Source organism: Oncorhynchus mykiss, chromosome 21 (genome assembly GCF_057628025.1).
Source record: "Oncorhynchus mykiss isolate SJ-2025 chromosome 21, ASM5762802v1, whole genome shotgun sequence".
Taxonomy (NCBI): Eukaryota; Metazoa; Chordata; class Actinopteri; order Salmoniformes; family Salmonidae; genus Oncorhynchus; species Oncorhynchus mykiss.
Window position 1 is genome coordinate 34,787,137 of NC_143042.1, and position 20,095 is coordinate 34,807,231.

Below are 20,095 nucleotides of genomic sequence, written 5' to 3' on the forward strand. Positions count from 1 at the left end.
CCAGAGCTGCCAGTTAGCATGGAGCAGCCAGGGCCGCCAGTCAGCATGGAGCAGCCAGGGCCGCCAGTCAGCATGGAGCAGCCAGGGCCGCCAGTCAGCATGGAGCAGCCAGTCAGCATGGAGCAGCCAGTCAGCATGGAGCAGCCAGAGCAGCCAGTCAGCATGGAGCGGCCAGAGCTGCCAGTCAGCATGGAGCAGCCAGTCAGCATGGAGCAGCCAGAGCTGCCAGTCAGCATGGAGCAGCCAGTCGACCAGACTCTCCCAGATCTGCCAGTCGACCAGACTCTTCCAGATCTGCCAGTCGACCAGACTCTTCCAGATCTGCCAGTCGACCAGACTCTTCCAGATCCGCCAGTCGACCAGAATCTTCCAGATCCGCCAGTCGACCAGAATCTTCCAGATCCGCCAGTCGACCAGACTCTTCCAGATCCGCCAGTCGACCAGACTCTTCCAGATCCGCCAGTCGACCAGACTCTTCCAGATCTGCCAGTCGACCAGACTCTTCCAGATCTGCCAGTCGACCAGACTCTTCCAGATCTGCCAGTCGACCAGACTCTTCCAGATCTGCCAGTCGACCAGACTCTTCCAGATCTGCCAGTCGACCAGACTCTTCCAGATCTGCCAGTCGACCAGACTCTTCCAGATCTGCCAGTCGACCAGACTCTTCAAGATCTGCCAGTCGACCAGACTCTTCCAGATCTGCCAGTCAGCCAGGATCTGCCAGTCAGCCAGGATCTGCCGAAACCACCAGCCAGCCAGGTAGATTCATCAACCTGCCTGAGCTTCCTCTCACTCCTGAGCTTCCTCTCACTCCTGAGCTTCCCCTCAGTCCCGAGCTGCCTCAGTCCCGAGCTGCCCCTCAGTCCCGATCTGCTCCTCAGTCCAGTGGGGTTCTGGGTGAGGACTACTAGGCCATGGTCGGCGGCGAGGGTGGACTATCCAGGGACGCGAGGAGAAGGGACTAAGACATTGATTGAGTGGGGTCCACGTCCCGCACCGGAGCCGCCACCATGGACAGACGCCCACCCGGACCCTCCCTATTGTTTTGAGGTGCGTTCGGGAGTCCGCACCTTAGGGGGGGGGTTCTGTCACACCCTGGTCAAAGTATTTTGTGTTTATCTTTATTTATTTGGTCAGGCCAGGGTGTGGCATGGGTTTTTGTATGTGGTGTGTATGTGTGGGGATTGTAGCTAGTGGGGTGTTCTAGCTAAGTCTATGGCTGTCTGAAGTGGTTCTCAATCAGAGGCAGGTGTTTATCGTTGTCTCTGATTGGGAACCATATTTAGGCAGCCATATTCTTTGAGTTTGTCGTGGGTGATTGTCCTTAGTGTCCTGATGTCATTGTTCTGTGTTAGGATACACAAGTATAGGCTGTTTCGGGTTTTGTTAAGTTTATTGTTTTGGTAGTGTTTGTGTTTAGTGTGTTAATTCATTAAACATGGATTGCAATAGACACGCCGCATTTTGGTCCGACTCTCCTTCTCATACAGAAAACCGTTACACCTTGTCACAACACAACTGGCTCAAACGTATTTAAATGGAAAGAAATTCCACAAATTCACTTTTAACAATTATTCTACGATGTAGAAAATAGTCAAAATCAAGAAGAACCCTGGAATGAGCAGGTGTGTCCAAACTTTTGACTGGTACTGTATATATTGTTTGTATTATTATTAAGTTAAATGAAGACAAATGCTATTAGTGTACCAATCAGTTAACAGTCTTTCGTAAAGAACGCTACGTATCGAACCTACAGATTCAGATTCGATACCCGTGCCAGCCGCCACCGGGAGACCAGTGAGGCAGCTTTTGGTTTTAGTTTAGAATCCTCCAATCCTCTATATGTAATTATTGGCCGAGAGTCACGCCATATTTTTCGATATACTGTAGGCCTACCATAGGCGACATGAGTCCCACATGAGTAATGTGCTGTTAAAAGTGGTGTATGTCTTATTTATTTAAAGAACATATTGAAGTTAGAAGCAATAGGATTTGAAGCACCAAGTATAAAAATACAGAGCGGTGTTGGTAAAGGTCCAGTTGAAGTCGGAAGTTTACATACACCTTCACCAAATACATTTAAACTCAGTTTTTCACAATTCCTGACATTTAATCCTAGTAAAAATTCCCTGTCTTAAATCAGTTAGGATCCCCACTTTATTTTATGAATGTGAAATGCCAGAATAACAGTAGAGAGAATGATTTTTTTCAGCTTTTATTCCTTTCATTACATTCCCAGTGGGTTACAAGTTTACACATACTCAATTAGTATTTGGTAGCATTGCCTTTAAAGTGTTTAACTCTGATCAAACGTTTCAGGAAGCCTTCCACAAGCTTCCCACAATAAGTTGGGTGAATTTTGGCCCATTCCTCCTGACAGTTATTTCTGTTTTTAGAGGCAGAGAAACGCTGGGCCAATTGTGCGCCGCCCTATGGGACTCCCAATCACGGTCAGATGTGATACATAGTAATAATAATACTTTTTGATGTATTAGTCGTTTTGTCTTTTCTGATGGATTAAACTGAAATTGCAACCAATCACGGCCAACCTAACTAAGAAATACATTTGACGATAGAATTCTCCCTCTACCCTCCTTTTAGGCAAGCCTATTGTCCAGCTACCTGCTAATAGCCATAATGGCGCTATACGACGTGACCATGTGTGTTTGAAAGAGTATTGTCCTGTAAGCAACTATTTGTTTACCTTCATTAGACAACTTTGTTCCAATATTTCTGTAATTCAGTAATATTTATTACCATAGTAATTTGTTATGTATCCATATCTAAATAAACATCGGCATTTTGAAATAGTATTTTTATCATTATTTTATTAACAAAGGCATAAAGATGCAGATGAAGATATACAGTACTGTACATTTGGATAATAAAACATTTAAAGCAAGATATAAGCCATCTGCATGTGTTTATTAGGCTATAGCAGAACAGCAGAACGGTCCGGACGGCCCTTGCTGTGCCTGGTGAGCAGTTGATCAAGTTCTATTGTCTGAAGAGGAATGGAAATGTCAGGGTGAACCGACGATCTGATGAACCCGCCAGGTATGTTGACTCTCCCTGTCAGATATGGAGTTCCAGAGCTCACAGGTGTGCCTGGCATGGATTGTGACTCCATCTTGTTCCACGCCCTCTTCAACGCGCCATTCTCCGCCTGACTCTCCGCCAATGCCGCCTGGCTCTGGACCAATGTATCAGCTGTCGCCCGTATCTTTGCCTTCAGATAATATTTATCTTTCTGCTGGTCTGTCTTCAATGACTCGATCTCGGTCTTAAAAGTTTGAATCTGATCCATGTGCACCTTCATCAGATGAGCAGAATGGTACAGCCCTAAGCCCCCATCGATTACAGTGGCATATGAACAGGTACAGTAAGCGACAATACTGAAAAATAGGCCTAATAATGCTAAAAAATAATGCATAAATAAATCTTAACCATGTGCTGCACATTTTTACATTGTATTCCGTTTCCAGCGAGACTATTCAAGACATCAACTCACTGAATGAGTCGATGGCAACACCAACATCTCTATAATCACAGTCAAAAGACAGTTGAAGAAACTTGCATGGACTTATGGAAAAGCTCGGTAAGACATGTTTTATATACATATATATATATATATATATATATATATATATCGGGGGGTTTTCAGAACATTAACTATGTGTGTTCGCTTGTTTTGTACTGTTCTGTAGTTTCGATGTGATGATTCGTCTGACAAACAAAGGCCCAGGCTGTTATGCAGAGTGGAGCAAGTGAACCCAAGAGCAGACTCAGACAAGAAGACTGGGATAAGGTTAGGTAGGCTGAGGCTGGAGCGAGGGATGGGGTTGGGTAAGCACGTCCGGAGAGGAATCCAAGGAAGCTGAAGAGTGGCGGGTCCAGGACAGGGTAGCAGGACTGACTAGACATGAGACTAGAGACAGGGACCAGAGTCAGAGCAGATAAAACTGTTTACCCAGCGTCAGGCAAGGGAAAACAGGCACAACACGAAAACACGATCTATGCAGGAACAAACGGCTAAAAACGCAGACTGACTGAGCCGAGGTTACGATCTGGCAGTGTGGATGTGTTATGGCTGAGTATTTGTAGAGGTCTTGATTATGGAACAGGTTGCAGCTGGTGGGGATCTGCTCTGCCTCCACCACACTTGTCTCCGCCCACACAATCACATACACACACAGAGAAAGAGAGGAAGAGAGCACTGGGGGAATGGCAGCAGGTTGGGGAGACAAAGGAGGAGAAGTGGAGGGCGTGACAAGGGCAGATGTAACACAGGCATGGATCAAAGCTGCCGAGACATTCAATGATGTCTTCTTCACAGACGAATCAACCGTGGCCCTTGAGCATTTTGCTCAAAATTGCTATAGAAAAAAAGGAAGAAGGGCAAGCAAGCCCAAGCATCCGCTCAAACTCCATGTCTGGGGGGCAATTTCTCGCCAGGGACCCAGCCCATATTTGATGGTAAGTTTGGCAATTCACTGTTGCCTCCATTTTCAGGTATCATGGCCCGAGATGTCTTTGAGGAAGAAATCATCAAGAGATATGCTGGCCCCTATGTCAGAAAGGTGTTTCTGTGACCACATCGTTTCTTTCAAGGTAGGATTATAGCAATATTTTATCATTTTTAGGCCTATGTACATGTATATTTATAGTATTGTACCTAATGTTGTTGGCTGTTAGGCTAAACTTATTTTTTTCTTCTCCAAATGCAGACAATGACACAAAACACACTGCCGCTGTAAGTCGTGTATATGGGAGGCGAAGTCAAGTGCAGGAGAGCGGAGTATATTAAACAGGCGCACTTTAATACCGGTCAACAACGACAGCACATAAAACAGACTAGTGCCACAAACACTGTCTAATACAAAAGTGCAGTGCCTGACAAAATAATCACGTAACAATAAACAATTACACACAAAGACATGATGGGGAACAGAGGACTAAATACATGTTGATTGATTTGGGAATGAAAACCAGGTGTGTATGGAACAAGACAAAACAAATGGACATGAGAAATGGAGCAAGGAGAGGAGCCGACTTACTCTGCTGGTCAAGACGCCAGCAGAGTAAGTAGACCTTTATGAAGTAAAATAAAGGTTAGATAAAAATAAATAAATCAAAGACCTACAACACCTACGGTAGTCCTACAGTATTTCTAAAAATGTTTTTTTTTATCTCTACATGTAGGTCTCCTGATTTAAATCTGTATCTCTGCCAAGCCTACAAGCAAATAAGAACTACTCAAGGCCATCAAGACGTTTTGGCAAGAGAAATTGACAATAATACAATGCAAAAAATAGATTGATCGCCTCAGCAAGGTTTTACCTGTGGTCTTGGAACTGGGTGGAAGTGCAACTAAAATGTAGTTTAAATAACCATCTGCATTTTGAATGTCTTTTTTTCGAGTTATTTTATTAACGAAAGCATAAAGACGTTGATGAAGAAATACTGTATTGCTGTTTTGAGTTAGAAATGTAACACTTCAGAGTACTTAAGCATCGAATACATTGCAGGTAGGGGGGTGTTCACATCTACAGTAACCGGGCTATAAAGAGTCTATTGTCCTGCTAATCGGGCTACAAGTGTTTGAAAACCTGTTTTCAAAATGCCACCAGCAGTCCATCACTACTGTAAATAAAAACACAGCATCTTGTTTACATTCTTTATTGTAACCACAATGTAACACATAATTTGTATCTACCTTTCCAATTAATTTTAGAGTTTGGGATTAATTTGATTAATATTATTGTGTCTCTATTCAAAGAAAAACAAAAAACCCTCTGGGTTTTCGTTAGTATGGATCGGAAAATATGGCGCTTTACAACGTGGCGGTCAGGAGTAGGCTACCATACTGGGCTATTTAGCTAAAGAATCCCCTTGTCGTGCGGGCACGTTGGAGACTGGGGTTCAGGAGTAGGCTGTCCTTGTAAATTGTAAATTGTAAATTATTTCTTAACCTCTCTGGGATATAACCTCTCTGGCCAAAAGCCAGTGAAAATGCAGAGCGCCAAATTCAAATAAATTACTATAAAAATCAAACTTTCATGAAATCACACATGTACGATACCAAATTAAAGCTACAATTGTTGTGAATCCAGCCAACATGTCAGATTTCAAAAAGGCTTTTCGGCGAAAGCAAGCGATGCTATTATCTGAGGATAGCACCTCCGTAAACAAAGAGAGAAAAGCATATTTCAACCCTGCAGCGCGACACAAAACGCAGAAATAAAAACATAATTCATGCCTTACCTTTGACGAGCTTCTTTTGTTGGCATTCCGGTCACGACTTGCAGACTTGTTTTTGAGTTGCTGTGCGTTTTGTTGCAAACCTGTTTTGCTACCTGACAAATTTACATTTTTACTTTTTAATTACCATTTATATTTTTGTTTTTTCCTCCTCAACTTTTTTACTCCGGACGCTTTATCTGGACGTGGTTCGTCAGGACCTCCAACAGCCGAAGTTAAGTAGTAACATTAACATGATGCCTTCTAATTGCAGTCGCTGTACTCGCCTTTACGGCGAGGATAGCTGTGCTACAAGCCCAGCTTCAGACGCAATCGTTAGGCAAGGGTAATTTCAGTGTAGGAAAGGATGAAACAGCGTCTGTGCCACCAGTAAGTACAGATAGTAGTATAAATCCCCTGGCACAGTCCCCGCAGCCGGACAACTTTCTCACGGTTTCTGGAAGGAAATGCTGTAGGAACGCTCAACCGGTGTCGCTCATTCAGCCGACAGAAACTTTCAACCGGTTTTCCCCATTAAGCAGCGGGTCGGAGTCAGAGGCCGAGTCTTCTCTGGTCTCTACTCCTCCCGTTACGGGGTCTGAGACGCCGAAGCTTCCCACCATTAGCTCTGACAAATTGAAAACTCTAGTCATTGGCGACTCCATTACCCGCAGTATTAGACTTAAAACAAATCATCCAGCGATCATACACTGTTTACCGGGGGGCAGGGCTACCGACGTTAAGGCTAATCTGAAGATGGTGCTGGCTAAAGCTAAAACTGGCGAGTGTAGAGAGTATAGAGATTTTGTTATCCACGTCGGCACCAACGATGTTAGGATGAAACAGTCAGAGATCACCAAGCGCAACATAGCTTCTGCGTGTAAATCAGCTAGAAAGATGTGTCGGCATCGAGTAATTGTCTCTGGCCCCCTCCCAGTTAGGGGGAGTGATGAGCTCTACTGCAGAGTCTCACAACTCAATCGCTGGTTGAAAACTGTTTTCTGCCCCTCCCAAAAGATAGAATTTGTAGATAATTGGCCCTCTTTCTGGGACTCACCCACAAACAGGACCAAGCCTGACCTGCTGAGGAGTGACGGACTCCATCCTAGCTGGAGGGGTGCTCTCATTTTATCTACCAACATAGACAGGGCTCTAACTCCTCTAGCTCCACAATGAAATAGGGTGCAGGCCAGGCAGCAGGCTGTTAGCCAGCCTGCCAGCATAGTGGAGTCTGCCACTAGCACAGTCAGTGTAGTCAGCTCAGCTATCACCATTGAGACCGTGTCTGTGCCTCAACCTAGGTTGGGCAAAACTAAACATGGCGGTGTTCGCCTTAGCAATCTCACTAGGATAAAGACCACCTCCATTCCTGTCATTATTGAAAGAGATCATGATACCTCACATCTCAAAATAGGGCTACTTAATGTTAGATCCCTTACTTCAAAGGCAATTATAGTCAATGAACTAATCACTGATCATAATCTTGATGTGATTGGCCTGACTGAAACATGGCTTAAGCCTGATGAATTTACTGTGTTAAATGAGGCCTCACCTCCTGGCTACACTAGTGACCATATCCCCCGTGCATCCCGCCAAGGCGGAGGCGTTGCTAACATTTACGATAGCAAATTTCAATTTACAAAAAAAAAAAAGACGTTTTTGTCTTTTGAGCTTCTAGTCATGAAATCTATGCAGCCTACTCAATCACTTTTTATAGCTACTGTTTACAGGCCTCCTGGGCCATATACAGCGTTCCTCACTGAGTTCCCTGAATTCCTATCGGACCTTGTAGTCATAGCGGATAATATTCTAATCTTTGGTGATTTTAATATTCACATGGAAAAGTCCACAGACCCACTCCAAAAGGCTTTCGGAGCCATCATCGACTCAGTGGGTTTTGTCCAACATGTCTCTGGACCCACTCACTGTCACAGTCATACGCTGGACCTAGTTTTGTCCCATGGAATAAATGTTGTGGATCTTAATGTTTTTCCTCATAATCCTGGACTATCGGACCACCATTTTATTACGTTTGCAATTGCAACAAATAATCTGCTCAGACCCCAACCAAGGATCATCAAAAGTCGTGCTATAAATTCACAGACAACACAAAGATTCCTTGATGTCCTTCCAGATTCCCTCTGTCTACCCAAGGACGCCAGAGGACAAAAATCAGTTAACCACCTAACTGAGGAACTCAATTTAACCTTGCGCAATACCCTAGATGCAGTTGCACCCCTAAAAACAAAAAAAAATTCTCATAAGAAACTAGCTCCCTGGTACACAGAAAATACCCGAGCTCTGAAGCAAGCTTCCAGAAAATTGGAACGGAAATGGCGCCACACCAAACTGGAAGTCTTCCGACTAGCTTGGAAAGACAGTACTGTGCAGTACCGAAGAGCCCTTACTGCTGCTCGATCATCCTATTTTTCTAACTTAATTGAGGAAAATAAGAACAATCCGAAATTCCTTTTTGATACTGTCGCAAAGCTAACTAAAAAGCAGCATTCCCCAAGAGAGGATGACTTTCACTTTAGCAGTGATAAATTCATGAACTTCTTTGAGGAAAAGATTATGATTATTAGAAAGCAAATTTCGGACTCCTCCTTAAATCTGCGTATTCCTTCAAAGCTCAGTTGTCCTGAGTCTGCACAACGCTGCCAGGACCTAGGATCAAGAGAGACGCTCAAGTGTTTTAGTACTATATCTCTTGACACAATGATGAAAATAATCATGGCCTCTAAACCTTCAAGCTGCATACTGGACCCTATTCCAACTAAACTACTGAAAGAGCTGCTTCCTGTGCTTGGCCCTCCTATGTTGAACATAATAAACGGCTCTCTATCCACCGGATGTGTACCAAACTCACTAAAAGTGGCAGTAATAAAGCCTCTCTTGAAAAAGCCAAACCTTGATCCAGAAAATATAAAAAACTATCGGCCTATATCGAATCTTCCATTCCTCTCAAAAATTTTAGAAAAGGCTGTTGCGCAACAACTCACTGCCTTCCTGAAGACAAACAATGTATACGAAATGCTTCAGTCTGGTTTTAGACCCCATCATAGCACTGAGACGGCACTTGTGAAGGTGGTAAATGACATTTTAATGGCATCGGACCGAGGCTCTGCATCTGTCCTCGTGCTCCTAGACCTTAGTGCTGCTTTTGATACCATCGATCACCACATTCTTTTGGAGAGATTGGAAACCCAAATTGGTCTACATGGACAAGTTCTGGCCTGGTTTAGATCTTATCTGTCGGAAAGATATCAGTTTGTCTCTGTGAATGGTTTGTCCTCTGACAAATCAATTGTAAATTTCGGTGTTCCTCAAGGTTCCGTTTTAGGACCACTATTGTTTTCACTATATATTTTACCTCTTGGGGATGTTATTCGAAAACATAATGTTAACTTTCACTGCTATGCGGATGACACACAGCTGTACATTTCAATGAAACTTGGTGAAGCCCCAAAATTGCCCTTGCTAGAAGAATGTGTTTCAGACATAAGGAAGTGGATGGCTGCAAACTTTCTACTTTTAAACTCGGACAAAACAGAGATGCTTGTTCTAGGTCCCAAGAAACAAAGAGATCTTCTGTTGAATCTGACAATTAATCTTAATGGTTGTACAGTCGTCTCAAATAAAACTGTGAAGGACCTCGGCGTTACTCTGGACCCTGATCTCTCTTTTGAAGAACATATCAAGACCATTTCAAGGACAGCTTTTTTCCATCTACGTAACATTGCAAAAATCAGAAACTTTCTGTCCAAAAATGATGCAGAAAAATTAATCCATGCTTTTGTCACTTCCAGGTTAGACTACTGCAATGCTCTACTTTCCGGCAACCCGGATAAAGCACTAAATAAACTTCAGTTAGTGCTAAATACGGCTGCTAGAATCCTGACTAGAACCAAAAAATGTGATCATATTACTCCAGTGCTAGCCTCTCTACACTGGCTTCCTGTCAAAGCAAGGGCTGATTTCAAGGTTTTACTTCTAACCTACAAAGCATTATATGGGCTTGCTCCTACCTATCTCTCTGATTTGGTCCTGCCGTACATACCTACACGTACGCTACGGTCACAAGACGCAGGCCTCCTAATTGTCCCTAGAATTTCTAAGCAAACAGCTGGAGGCAGGGCTTTCTCCTATAGAGCTCCATTTTTATGGAACTGTCTGCCTACCCATGTCAGAGACGCAAACTCGGTCTCAACCTTTAAGTCTTTACTGAAGACTCATCTCTTCCGTGGGTCATATGATTGAGTGTAGTCTGGCCCAGGAGTGGGAGGGTGAACGGAAAGGCTCTGGAGCAACGAACCGCCCTTGCTGTCTCTGCCTGGCCGGTTCCCCTCTTTCCACTGGGATTCTCTGCCTCTAACCCTATTACAGGGGCTGAGTCACTGGCTTACTGGGGCTCTCTCATGCCGTCCCTGGAGGGGGTGCGTCACCTGAGTGGGTTGAGTCACTGAAGTGGTCATCCTGTCTGGGTTGGCGCCCCCCCCCCCCTCCCTCTAGTGGTGTGGGGGCTGTGCTTTGGCAAAGTGGGTGGGGTTATATCCTTCCTGTTTGGCCCTGTCCGGGGGTGTCCTCGGATGGGGCCACAGTGTCTCCTGACCCCTCCTGTCTCAGCCTCCAGTATTTATGCTGCAGTAGTTTATGTGTCGGGGGGCTAGAGTCAGTTTGTTATATCTGGAGTACTTCTCCTGTCCTATTCGGTGTCCTGTGTGAATTTAAGTGTGCGTTCTCTAATTCTCTCTTTCTCTCTCTCGGAGGACCTGAGCCCTAGGACCATGCCCCAGGACTACCTGACATGATGACTCCTTGCTGTCACCAGTCCACCTGGCCGTGCTGCTGCTCCAGTTTCTTTCAACTGTTCTGCCTTATTATTATTCGACCATGCTGGTCATTTATGAACATTTGAACATCTTGGCCATGTTCTGTTATAATCTCCACCCGGCACAGCCAGAAGAGGACTGGCCATCCCACATATGCTCTCTCTAATTCTCTCTTTCTTTCTCTCTCTCGGAGGACCTGAGCCCTAGGACCATGCCCCAGGAATACCTGACATGATGACTCCTTGCTGTCCCCAGTCCACCTGACTGTGCTGCTGCTCCAGTTTCAACTGTTCTGCCTTATTATTATTCGACCATGCTGGTCATTTATGAACATTTGAACATCTTGACCATGTTCTGTTACACAAATTCATTAAAAATCCTACAATGTGATTTTCTTGATTTAAAAAAAAGTTTAAGTGTACCTATGATGAAAATTACAGGCCTCTCTCACCTTTTTAAGTGGGAGAACCTCCACAATTGGTGGCTGGCTAAATACTTTTTTGCCCCACTGTATAGAGGATTGGAGGATATCTGTAATTCAGTGATATTTATTCCCATAGTAATTCATTTTGGATCCATATCTAAATAAACATTTGCATTTTGAAAGAGTATTTTTTTCATTCTTTTATTAACGAAAGCATAAAGACGCCATTATTAGTTACATTGTTTTACTTTGAACGTGCAGCCTGGCACGAAAAACAGTGGGAACATTTCCCTAGTTCCCTAGTGTTGCTCTGTGCTACCCAGTGTCGTGTGGTGGGGGTCCATTGTCCATCTCCCTTCCTCATTGGCTAGGTCCAGCTTCTGGTGGGGCTCTCCGGCCCATCCAGTGCCCCCTGCCCTCGTGCCTTGAACCTCGTTCACTTTCAATAGATACAGCTGGAGAACTGCAAGGTAATCCCATTGTGCGCCACTCTGTAGCCATGACCAATATGACCAATATGACCAATATATATTGTCCTATAACAGGGTTAATAATATATATGTGAGAATATCCATGGGGCTTTTATATAATTCTAAATTAATAATAATCACTTTGTTTAAAAAATAACAATATTTTGGAAAATACCGATATTTTGGAGATTTTTTCGTTTTCAAATAATGTAAAATGAGCGAGAAAATGGCCATTCTTGAATATGGGTTGAGACAATGTTACTAATGTGTAAATAAAGCCAGTTTGTTATTTAGAATGATTTATTTATGTTTTTAGAGGGAGAGAAACCAAAAACCTAGTCATTTCATGGTTCTCCCAGTCAAGGACAGCACAGGTATTGAACCAGCATCTATAGCAACACAACTTGCACTGCTATGCAGTGGCTTAATCCATTACACCACTCAGGAGCTAGCTGTACAATGTGACTGGTCGGGAGTGGCCTAAACTACTACAGTAAGAGCAAAATAATCCTAACAAAATAAAATAATAAAAACCATAGTGTAACAGTTTTGGTAAGCAACACCGAAGTCGTGAACAATTATCAGTTTCTATTTAGGTTTATGTCGCCCATTCATTGCCAGTTAGAGACACAGTTGGACCCAAAAGCATAAACAGTGCTCTAACTCCCCCTTGCGCTGGTCTGGAGCAATGAAGTCGTGACGCAGGGTACCGTATTAAACCACAAATTACCTTGAAGTACCGCAGCATAATCGCAAAACCTTTAGTGGAGCAACCACTGCAGGCAGACCTTTTTAAAATGATGAAATAGCCTCATTAAAATGGGGCCCAATGTCAAGTGGTTATGGGCATGGAGGCACTGTTGTGAATGAGAGATAAGATGACTTACCTGTCACTGTCAGTCTGACAGCATCACTCCACTTAGAATGCTTCTTCTGATCAATATGTGTACCCAGACACCTGTAGTCACCATTGTTTGAAATCTTAACCTCACTGATCTCATATTCATGCTTCCTACTGAGGAAGTCTACACCATCCTTGCGCCATGTGTATTTCCAGTCAGTGACTTCTCCCCTCTGTATGTTGCATCTGAAAGTGACAGATTCTCCACTGAATATCTGGGAGGATTTGGGGTGTTTGGTCAGAACAGCCTTTGCCTGTCCTGCACAAAATAAAACCAGCATGAAACAATTACTTTACACATGTTATTTGTTATTTGTTAACATGTTAACACTCAAAAGCACATTTAAAAATTCACAAACAAAGAAATATGATGAAGCATCAAGAGATGAAGGCTTGATCAAGTGTACAAATAACTACCATCGTCATCGTCAGAGTGTCCAGAGTAGATGTGTGTACTCAGCACTACAACAAAGAAAGTCACAATATTCCAATATTAGCTTGAAATAAATAGCATGCCATATTCATGTCACTGTTTACCAAATCCATAATGTACTTTATTTTAAAGGTACAATCTGCGGTTTCTACATCGATTTTTGCACTTTTAAATGAAACATAGCCATTTATTCTTGAAGAGTAGAATTTTGAATTCCCTCATTAGCTTAGAACAACTGTCTTATCCCATCATAACCTATAATATGGTTATTTTATTACAATGATTGTAAACAATGTAGATTAATTAATTTCTTTAGCCCCATCCCTCAGCCGTATACCACAACAAGCACAGGCTGACAATTTTGTGGTATTTTCGATTACATACTGCAGCTTTAAATGTCCACTGACTTCCCATGTTGGCACCTGACTTCCCATAAATGGCACTGACTTCCCAGAGAGAGTACAGAGATCCAAAACACCACTCATTAACTTTTTAGCACAGTTTGCTATAACTGTAGTGAAGGAACCCTCAACCATTTACAATAATACTACAACACATCCAACAAATATTGCATTTTATATTCATTGTCATTGACAGCACATTTTGCAACCACTGATTTAACACCACTCTTTAGTTCCTGAGTGATGACCTGGTTAAATGCACATCACCACGCTAACCAGGTCTGCATGGCATCAGCTAGAAAAGCTCCCATGGAGATACAACATCAAGGTAAAGTGGTCACTCACTCTCGCTTCATATATTCCTACACCATATTTGCTGCAATTTCCTTTCAGTGCTGTTTACTAAGCGTTTGCAATGTTCTCAATAAGGGATAAAAGACCATTTATATTAATGTCCTATTCCTTTTTCCCTTAAATTCTTAGTAAATCAGGTAATAAGTGTTCATATACAAACACTAACTCAGTACTTACATAGTAGCAAACAGAACAAGGTGTGCTCCATTCTGTTCCCACAGACAAGTTACTTTCTCTATAACTACAGTCGTTCTGACAAATCCCTCTACGCCGTCACAGAGAAAAACAGAGAAAGATTCTAGAGAAATGTACAAAGACAGAAATTAGAATAGCCGTTGATACATTTTTATCAACTTCTTCTTATGGTTGGCTACATTGCCACACACTAGTTCCTTCCTCATTTTTGGAAGACACTAGGATGGAACAAGAACACCACCCTCCCAGGTGGTGAGGGTAGGCAACAACATCTCCTCCCCGCTGATCCTCAACACTGGGGCCCCACAAGGGTGCGTTCTGAGCCCTCTCCTGTACTCCCTGTTCACCCACGACTGCGTGGCCACGCACGCCTCCAACTCAATCATCAAGTTTGCGGACGACACAACAGTGGTAGGCTTGATTACCAACAACGACGAGACGGCCTACAGGGAGGAGGTGAGGGCCCTCGGAGTGTGGTGTCAGGAAAATAACCTCACACTCAACGTCAACAAAACTAAGGAGATGATTGTGGACTTCAGGAAACAGCAGAGGGAACACCCCCCTATCCACAGCGATGGAACAGTAGTGGAGAGGGTAGCAAGTTTTAAGTTCCTCGGCATACACATCACAGACAAACTGAATTGGTCCACTCACACAGACAGCATCGTGAAGAAGGCGCAGCAGCGCCTCTTCAACCTCAGGAGGCTGAAGAAATTCGGCTTGTCACCAAAAGCACTCACAAACTTCTACAGATGCACAATCGAGAGCATCCTGGCGGGCTGTATCACCGCCTGGTATGGCAACTGCACCGCCCTCAACCGTAAGGCTCTCCAGAGGGTAGTGAGGTCTGCACAACGCATCACCGGGGGCAAACTACCTGCCCTCCAGGACACCTACACCACCCGATGTCACAGGAAGGCCATAACGATCATCAAGGACATCAACCACCCGAGCCACTGCCTGTTCACCCCGTTATCATCCAGAAGGCGAGGTCAGTACAGGTGCATCAAAGCTGGGACCGAGAGACTGAAAAACAGCTTCTATCTCAAGGCCATCAGACTGTTAAACAGCCACCACTAACACTGAGTGGCTGCTGCCAACACACTGACACTGACTCAACTCCAGCCACTTTAATAATGGGAATTCATGGGAAATGATGTAAATATATCACTAGCCACTTTAAACAATGCTACCTTATATAATGTTACTTACCCTACATTATTCATCTCATATGCATACGTATATACTGTACTCTATATCATCGACTGTATCCTTATGTAATACATGTATCACTAGCCACTTTAAACTATGCCACTTTGTTTACATACTCATCTCATTTGTACATACTGTACTCGATACCATCTACTGTATCTTGCCTATGCTGCTCTGTACCATCACTCATTCATATATCCTTATGTACATATTCTTTATCCCCTTACACTGTGTACAAGACAGTAGTTTTGGAATTGTTAGTTAGATTACTTGTTATTACTGCGTTGTCGGAACTAAAAGCACAAGCATTTCGCTACACTCGCATTAACATCTGCTAACCATGTGTATGTGACAAATAACATTTGATTTGATTTGATTTGATTTGATTTGACAAGATCAGAGCTTGTGGTTGGACATCAAAATGTGCAGTTTGTTTCATATTGCACCCACCAAGCACATTGATAGATAGATTGGCAAAAAAGTGCTCTTCACTGACGAGTCGTGGTTTTGTCTCACCATGGGGTGATGGTCGGATTCGCGTGTATCATCGAAGGAATGACCGTTATACTGAGGCCTGTACTCTGGAGCGGGATCGATTTGGAGGTGGAGGGTCCGTCATGGTCTGGGGAGGTGTGTCACAGCATCCTCGGACTGAGCTTGTCATTGCAGGCAATCTCAACGCTGTGCTTTACAGGTACGACATCCTCCTCCGTCATGTGGTAACCCTTCCTGCGGACTCATCCTGACATGACCCTCCAGCATGACAATGCCACCAGCCATATTGCTCGTTCTGTGTATGATTTCCTGCAAGACAGCTATGTCAGTGTTCTCAAATCAAATCAAATTTTATTTGTCACATACACATGGTTAGCAGATGTTAATGCGAGTGTAGCGAAATGCTTGTGCTTCTAGTTCCGACAACGCAGTAATAACCAACGAGTAATCTAACTAGCAATTCCAAAACTACTACCTTATACACACAAGTGTAAAGGGATAAAGAATATGTACATAAAGATATATGAATGAGTGATGGTACAGAACGGCATAGGCAAGATGCAGTAGATGGTATCGAGTACAGCATATACATATGAGATGATTATGTAAACAAAGTGCCATAGTTTAAAGTGGCTAGTGATACATGTATTACATAAAGATGCAGTAGATGATATAGAGTACAGTATATTTGTAGACATATGAGATGAATAATGTAGGGTATGTAAACATATTAAGTAGCATTGTTTAAAGTGGCTAGTGATATATTTTACATCAATCCCCATTATTAAAGTGGCTGGAGTTGAGTCAGTGTGTTGGCAGCAGCCACTCAATGTTAGTGGTGGCTGTTTAACAGTCTGATGGCCTTGAGATAGAAGCTGTTTTTCAGTCTCTCGGTCCCAGCTTTGATGCACCTGTACTGACCTCGCCTTCTGGATGATAGCGGGGTGAACAGGCAGTGGCTCGGGTGGTTGTTGTCCTTGATGATCTTCATGGCCTTCCTGTGACATCGGGTGGTGTAGGTGTCCTGGAGGGCAGGTAGTTTGCCCCCGGTGAGGCATTGTGCAGACCTCACTACCCTCTGGAGAGCCTTACGGTTGTGGGCGGAGCAGTTGCCGTACCAGGCGGTGATACAGCCCGCCAGGATGCTCTCGATTGTGCATCTGTAGAAGTTTGTGAGTGCTTTTGGTGACAAGCCAAATTTCTTCAGCCTCCTGAGGTTGAAGAGGCGCTGCTGCGCCTTCTTCACGATGCTATCTGTGTGGGTGGACCAATTCAGTTTGTCTGTGATGTGTACGCCGAGGAACTTAAAACTTACTACCCTCTCCACTACTGTTCCATCGATGTGGATAGGGGGGTGTTCCCTCTGCTGTTTCCTGAAGTCCACAATCATCTCCTTAGTTTTGTTGACATTGAGTGTGAGGTTATTTTCCTGACACCACACTCCGAGGGCCCTCACCTCCTCCCTGTAGGCCGTCTCGTCGTTGTTGGTAATCGAGCCTACCACTGTTGTGTCGTCCGCAAACTTGATGATTGAATTGGAGGCGTGCGTGGCCACGCAGTCGTGGGTGAACAGAGAGTACAGGAGAGGGCTCAGAACGCACCCTTGTGGGGCCCCAGTGTTGAGGATCAGCGGGGTGGAGATGTTGTTACCTACCCTCACCACCTGGGGGTGGCCCGTCAGGAAGTCCAGTACCCAGTTGCACAGGGCGGGGTCGAGACCCAGGGTCTCGAGCTTGATTACGAGTTTGGAGAGTACTATGGTGTTAAATGCTGAGCTGTAGTCGATGAACAGCATTCTCACATAGGTATTCCTCTTGTCCAGATGGGTTAGGGCAGTGTGCAGTGTGGTTGAGATTGCATCGTCTGTGGACCTATTTGGGCGGTAAGCAAATTGGAGTGGGTCTAGGGTGTCAGGTAGGGTAGAGGTGATATGGTCCTTGACTAGTCTCTCAAAGCACTTCATGATGACGTAAGTGAGTGCTACGGGGCGGTAGTCGTTTAGCTCAGTTACCTTAGCTTTCTTGGGAACAGGAACAATGGTGGCCCTCTTGAAGCATGTGTTCTGCCATGGTCAGCAAAGAACCCGGATCTCAATCCCATTGAGCACGTCTGGGACCTGTTGGATCGGCGGGAGAGGGCTAGGGCCATTCCCCCCAGAAATGTCCGGGAACTTGCAGGTGCCTTGGTGGAAGAGTTAGGTAACATCTCAGAGCAAAAACTGGCACATCTGGTGCAGTCCATGAGGAGAAGATGCACTGCAGTACTTAATGCAGCTGGTGGCCACACCAGATACTGACTGTTACTTTTGATTTTGACCCCCCCCCCCCCCCCCCCCTCCTTTGTTCAGGGACACATTATTCAATTTCTGTTAGTCACATGTCTGTGGAACTTGTTCTGTTTATGTCTCAGTTGTTGAATCTTGTTATGTTCATACAAATATCTACATATGTTAAGTTTGCTGAAAATAAACACAGTTGACTGTGAGAGGAGTTTATCTTTGTAGTGACTCTGTGTTGTCACTTCATTGGAAAACCTCCTTGATCTTTGTGGTTTAACCTTTGTTTGAAAAATCCACCGCTCGACAAAGGGGCTTTACAGATAATTGTATGTGTGAGGTACAGAGATGAGGTGGTCATCCAAAAATCATGTAAAACACTTATTTCACACAGAGTGAGTCCATGCAACTTATTATTTGACTTGTTAAGCACATTTATACTCTTGAAACTATTTAGGTTTGCCATCACAAAGGGGTTGAATAATTATTGACTCAAGATATTTCAGGTTTTCATTTTTTATTAATTTGTAAAACAAATGCAAAAAACATTGACATTATGGGGTATTGTGTGTAGGCCAGTGACACAAAATATATACATTTAATCCATTTTAAATGCATGCTGTAACAACAAAGTGTGTGAAAAATCAAGGGGTGTGAATACTTTCTAAAGGCACTGTGCGCATCTGTCATTTAATTTTTTTAAATGTATTACCTTTTATGGCAGATGGCCCAGTACAGTGTGTATGGCATTGTGTGGGTGAGCAGTTTGCTGCACAATTTTAATTGTGAAGTGAGCGCTCCGTGGTGGTGGGGTTATGGTACGGGCAGGCATAAGCTACAGACAACTTACACAACTGCATTTCATCGATGGCAATTTGAATGCACAGAGATACCGTGACGAGATCCTGAGGCCCAATACAATGCCATTCATCCACCGCCATACCTCATGTTTCAGCATAATAATGTACAGCCCCATGTCGCAAGGATCTGTACACAATGCTTGGAAGCTAATAATGTCACAGTTCTTCCATGGCCTGCATACTTACCACACGTAACCCATTTAGCATGTTTGGGATGCTCTGGATCGACGTGTATGACAGCGTGTTCCAGTTCCCACCAACATCCAGAAACTTTGCACGGCCGTTGAAGAGGAGTGGGACGACATTCCACAGGTCAAAATCAACAGCCTGATCAACTCTATGCGTGAGGCAAATGGTGGTCATATCAGATACTGACTGGTTTTCTGATCCATTCCCCTACCTTTTTTGAAGGTATCTTTGACAAGATGTATATCTGTATTCCCAGTCATGTGAATCGATTAGGGCCTCAATCATTTATTTCAATTGACTGATTTCCTTATATGAACTGTAACTGCAAATTGTTGCATGGCGGATTTATATTTTTGTTCAGTATATGTTATGAATTTGAAAAATGTACAATATGATCTGAATTTGCAAATTGATATGTTATGAATTCTAGGTTAAAGGGTTAAGGTTAGGGTTAGAGGAAGGTTTAGCTAAAAGGGTTAAGGTTAGGTTTTGAGTTAGTCATCATGCTAAGTAGTTGCAAAGTGGTAAGTAGTTGAAAAGTTGCTAATTAACTAAAATGACAAAGTTGTCCATGATGAGATTCAAACTCGCGTCCTTTGGGTTGTCGGGCGACAAACCCTCAACCTTCTGGCCCATAGCCCTGCGTGGCATCGACTATGCCACAAAACCATGTTAAAGTGTTTATGTCGATATCCATGTTTATAAACGCAGGGTTGCTACAGTTATTGTTATTTGTGGTGGTACAGTAATCTTTTTTTTTTGTATATTATGAGGGTTAAAGGGTCAAACAAAATGTGTACAGTACAAGCAGAGG

General features: G+C 43.7%; 1 protein-coding gene across 3 annotated transcripts in view; it reads right to left on the reverse strand.

Annotated features, from left to right (window-relative positions):
* The window catches only part of LOC110500421 (Fc receptor-like protein 5), a 29,726-nt gene extending 15,281 nt beyond the window's left edge, over positions 1-14,445 (reverse strand). For all 3 annotated transcript variants that reach the window (XM_090214516.1, XM_090214517.1, XM_021577793.3), the window contains exons 1-3: positions 14,233-14,445; positions 13,285-13,329; positions 12,854-13,126 (exon numbers count right to left, since the gene is read on the reverse strand). In XM_090214516.1, the coding sequence (XP_090070642.1) occupies positions 12,854-13,126; positions 13,285-13,329; positions 14,233-14,263 (349 nt within the window). In that variant the 5' untranslated portion in view covers positions 14,264-14,445. The remainder of the gene's footprint in view (positions 1-12,853; positions 13,127-13,284; positions 13,330-14,232) is intronic.
* Between the last annotated feature and the right edge of the window lie 5,650 nt (positions 14,446-20,095).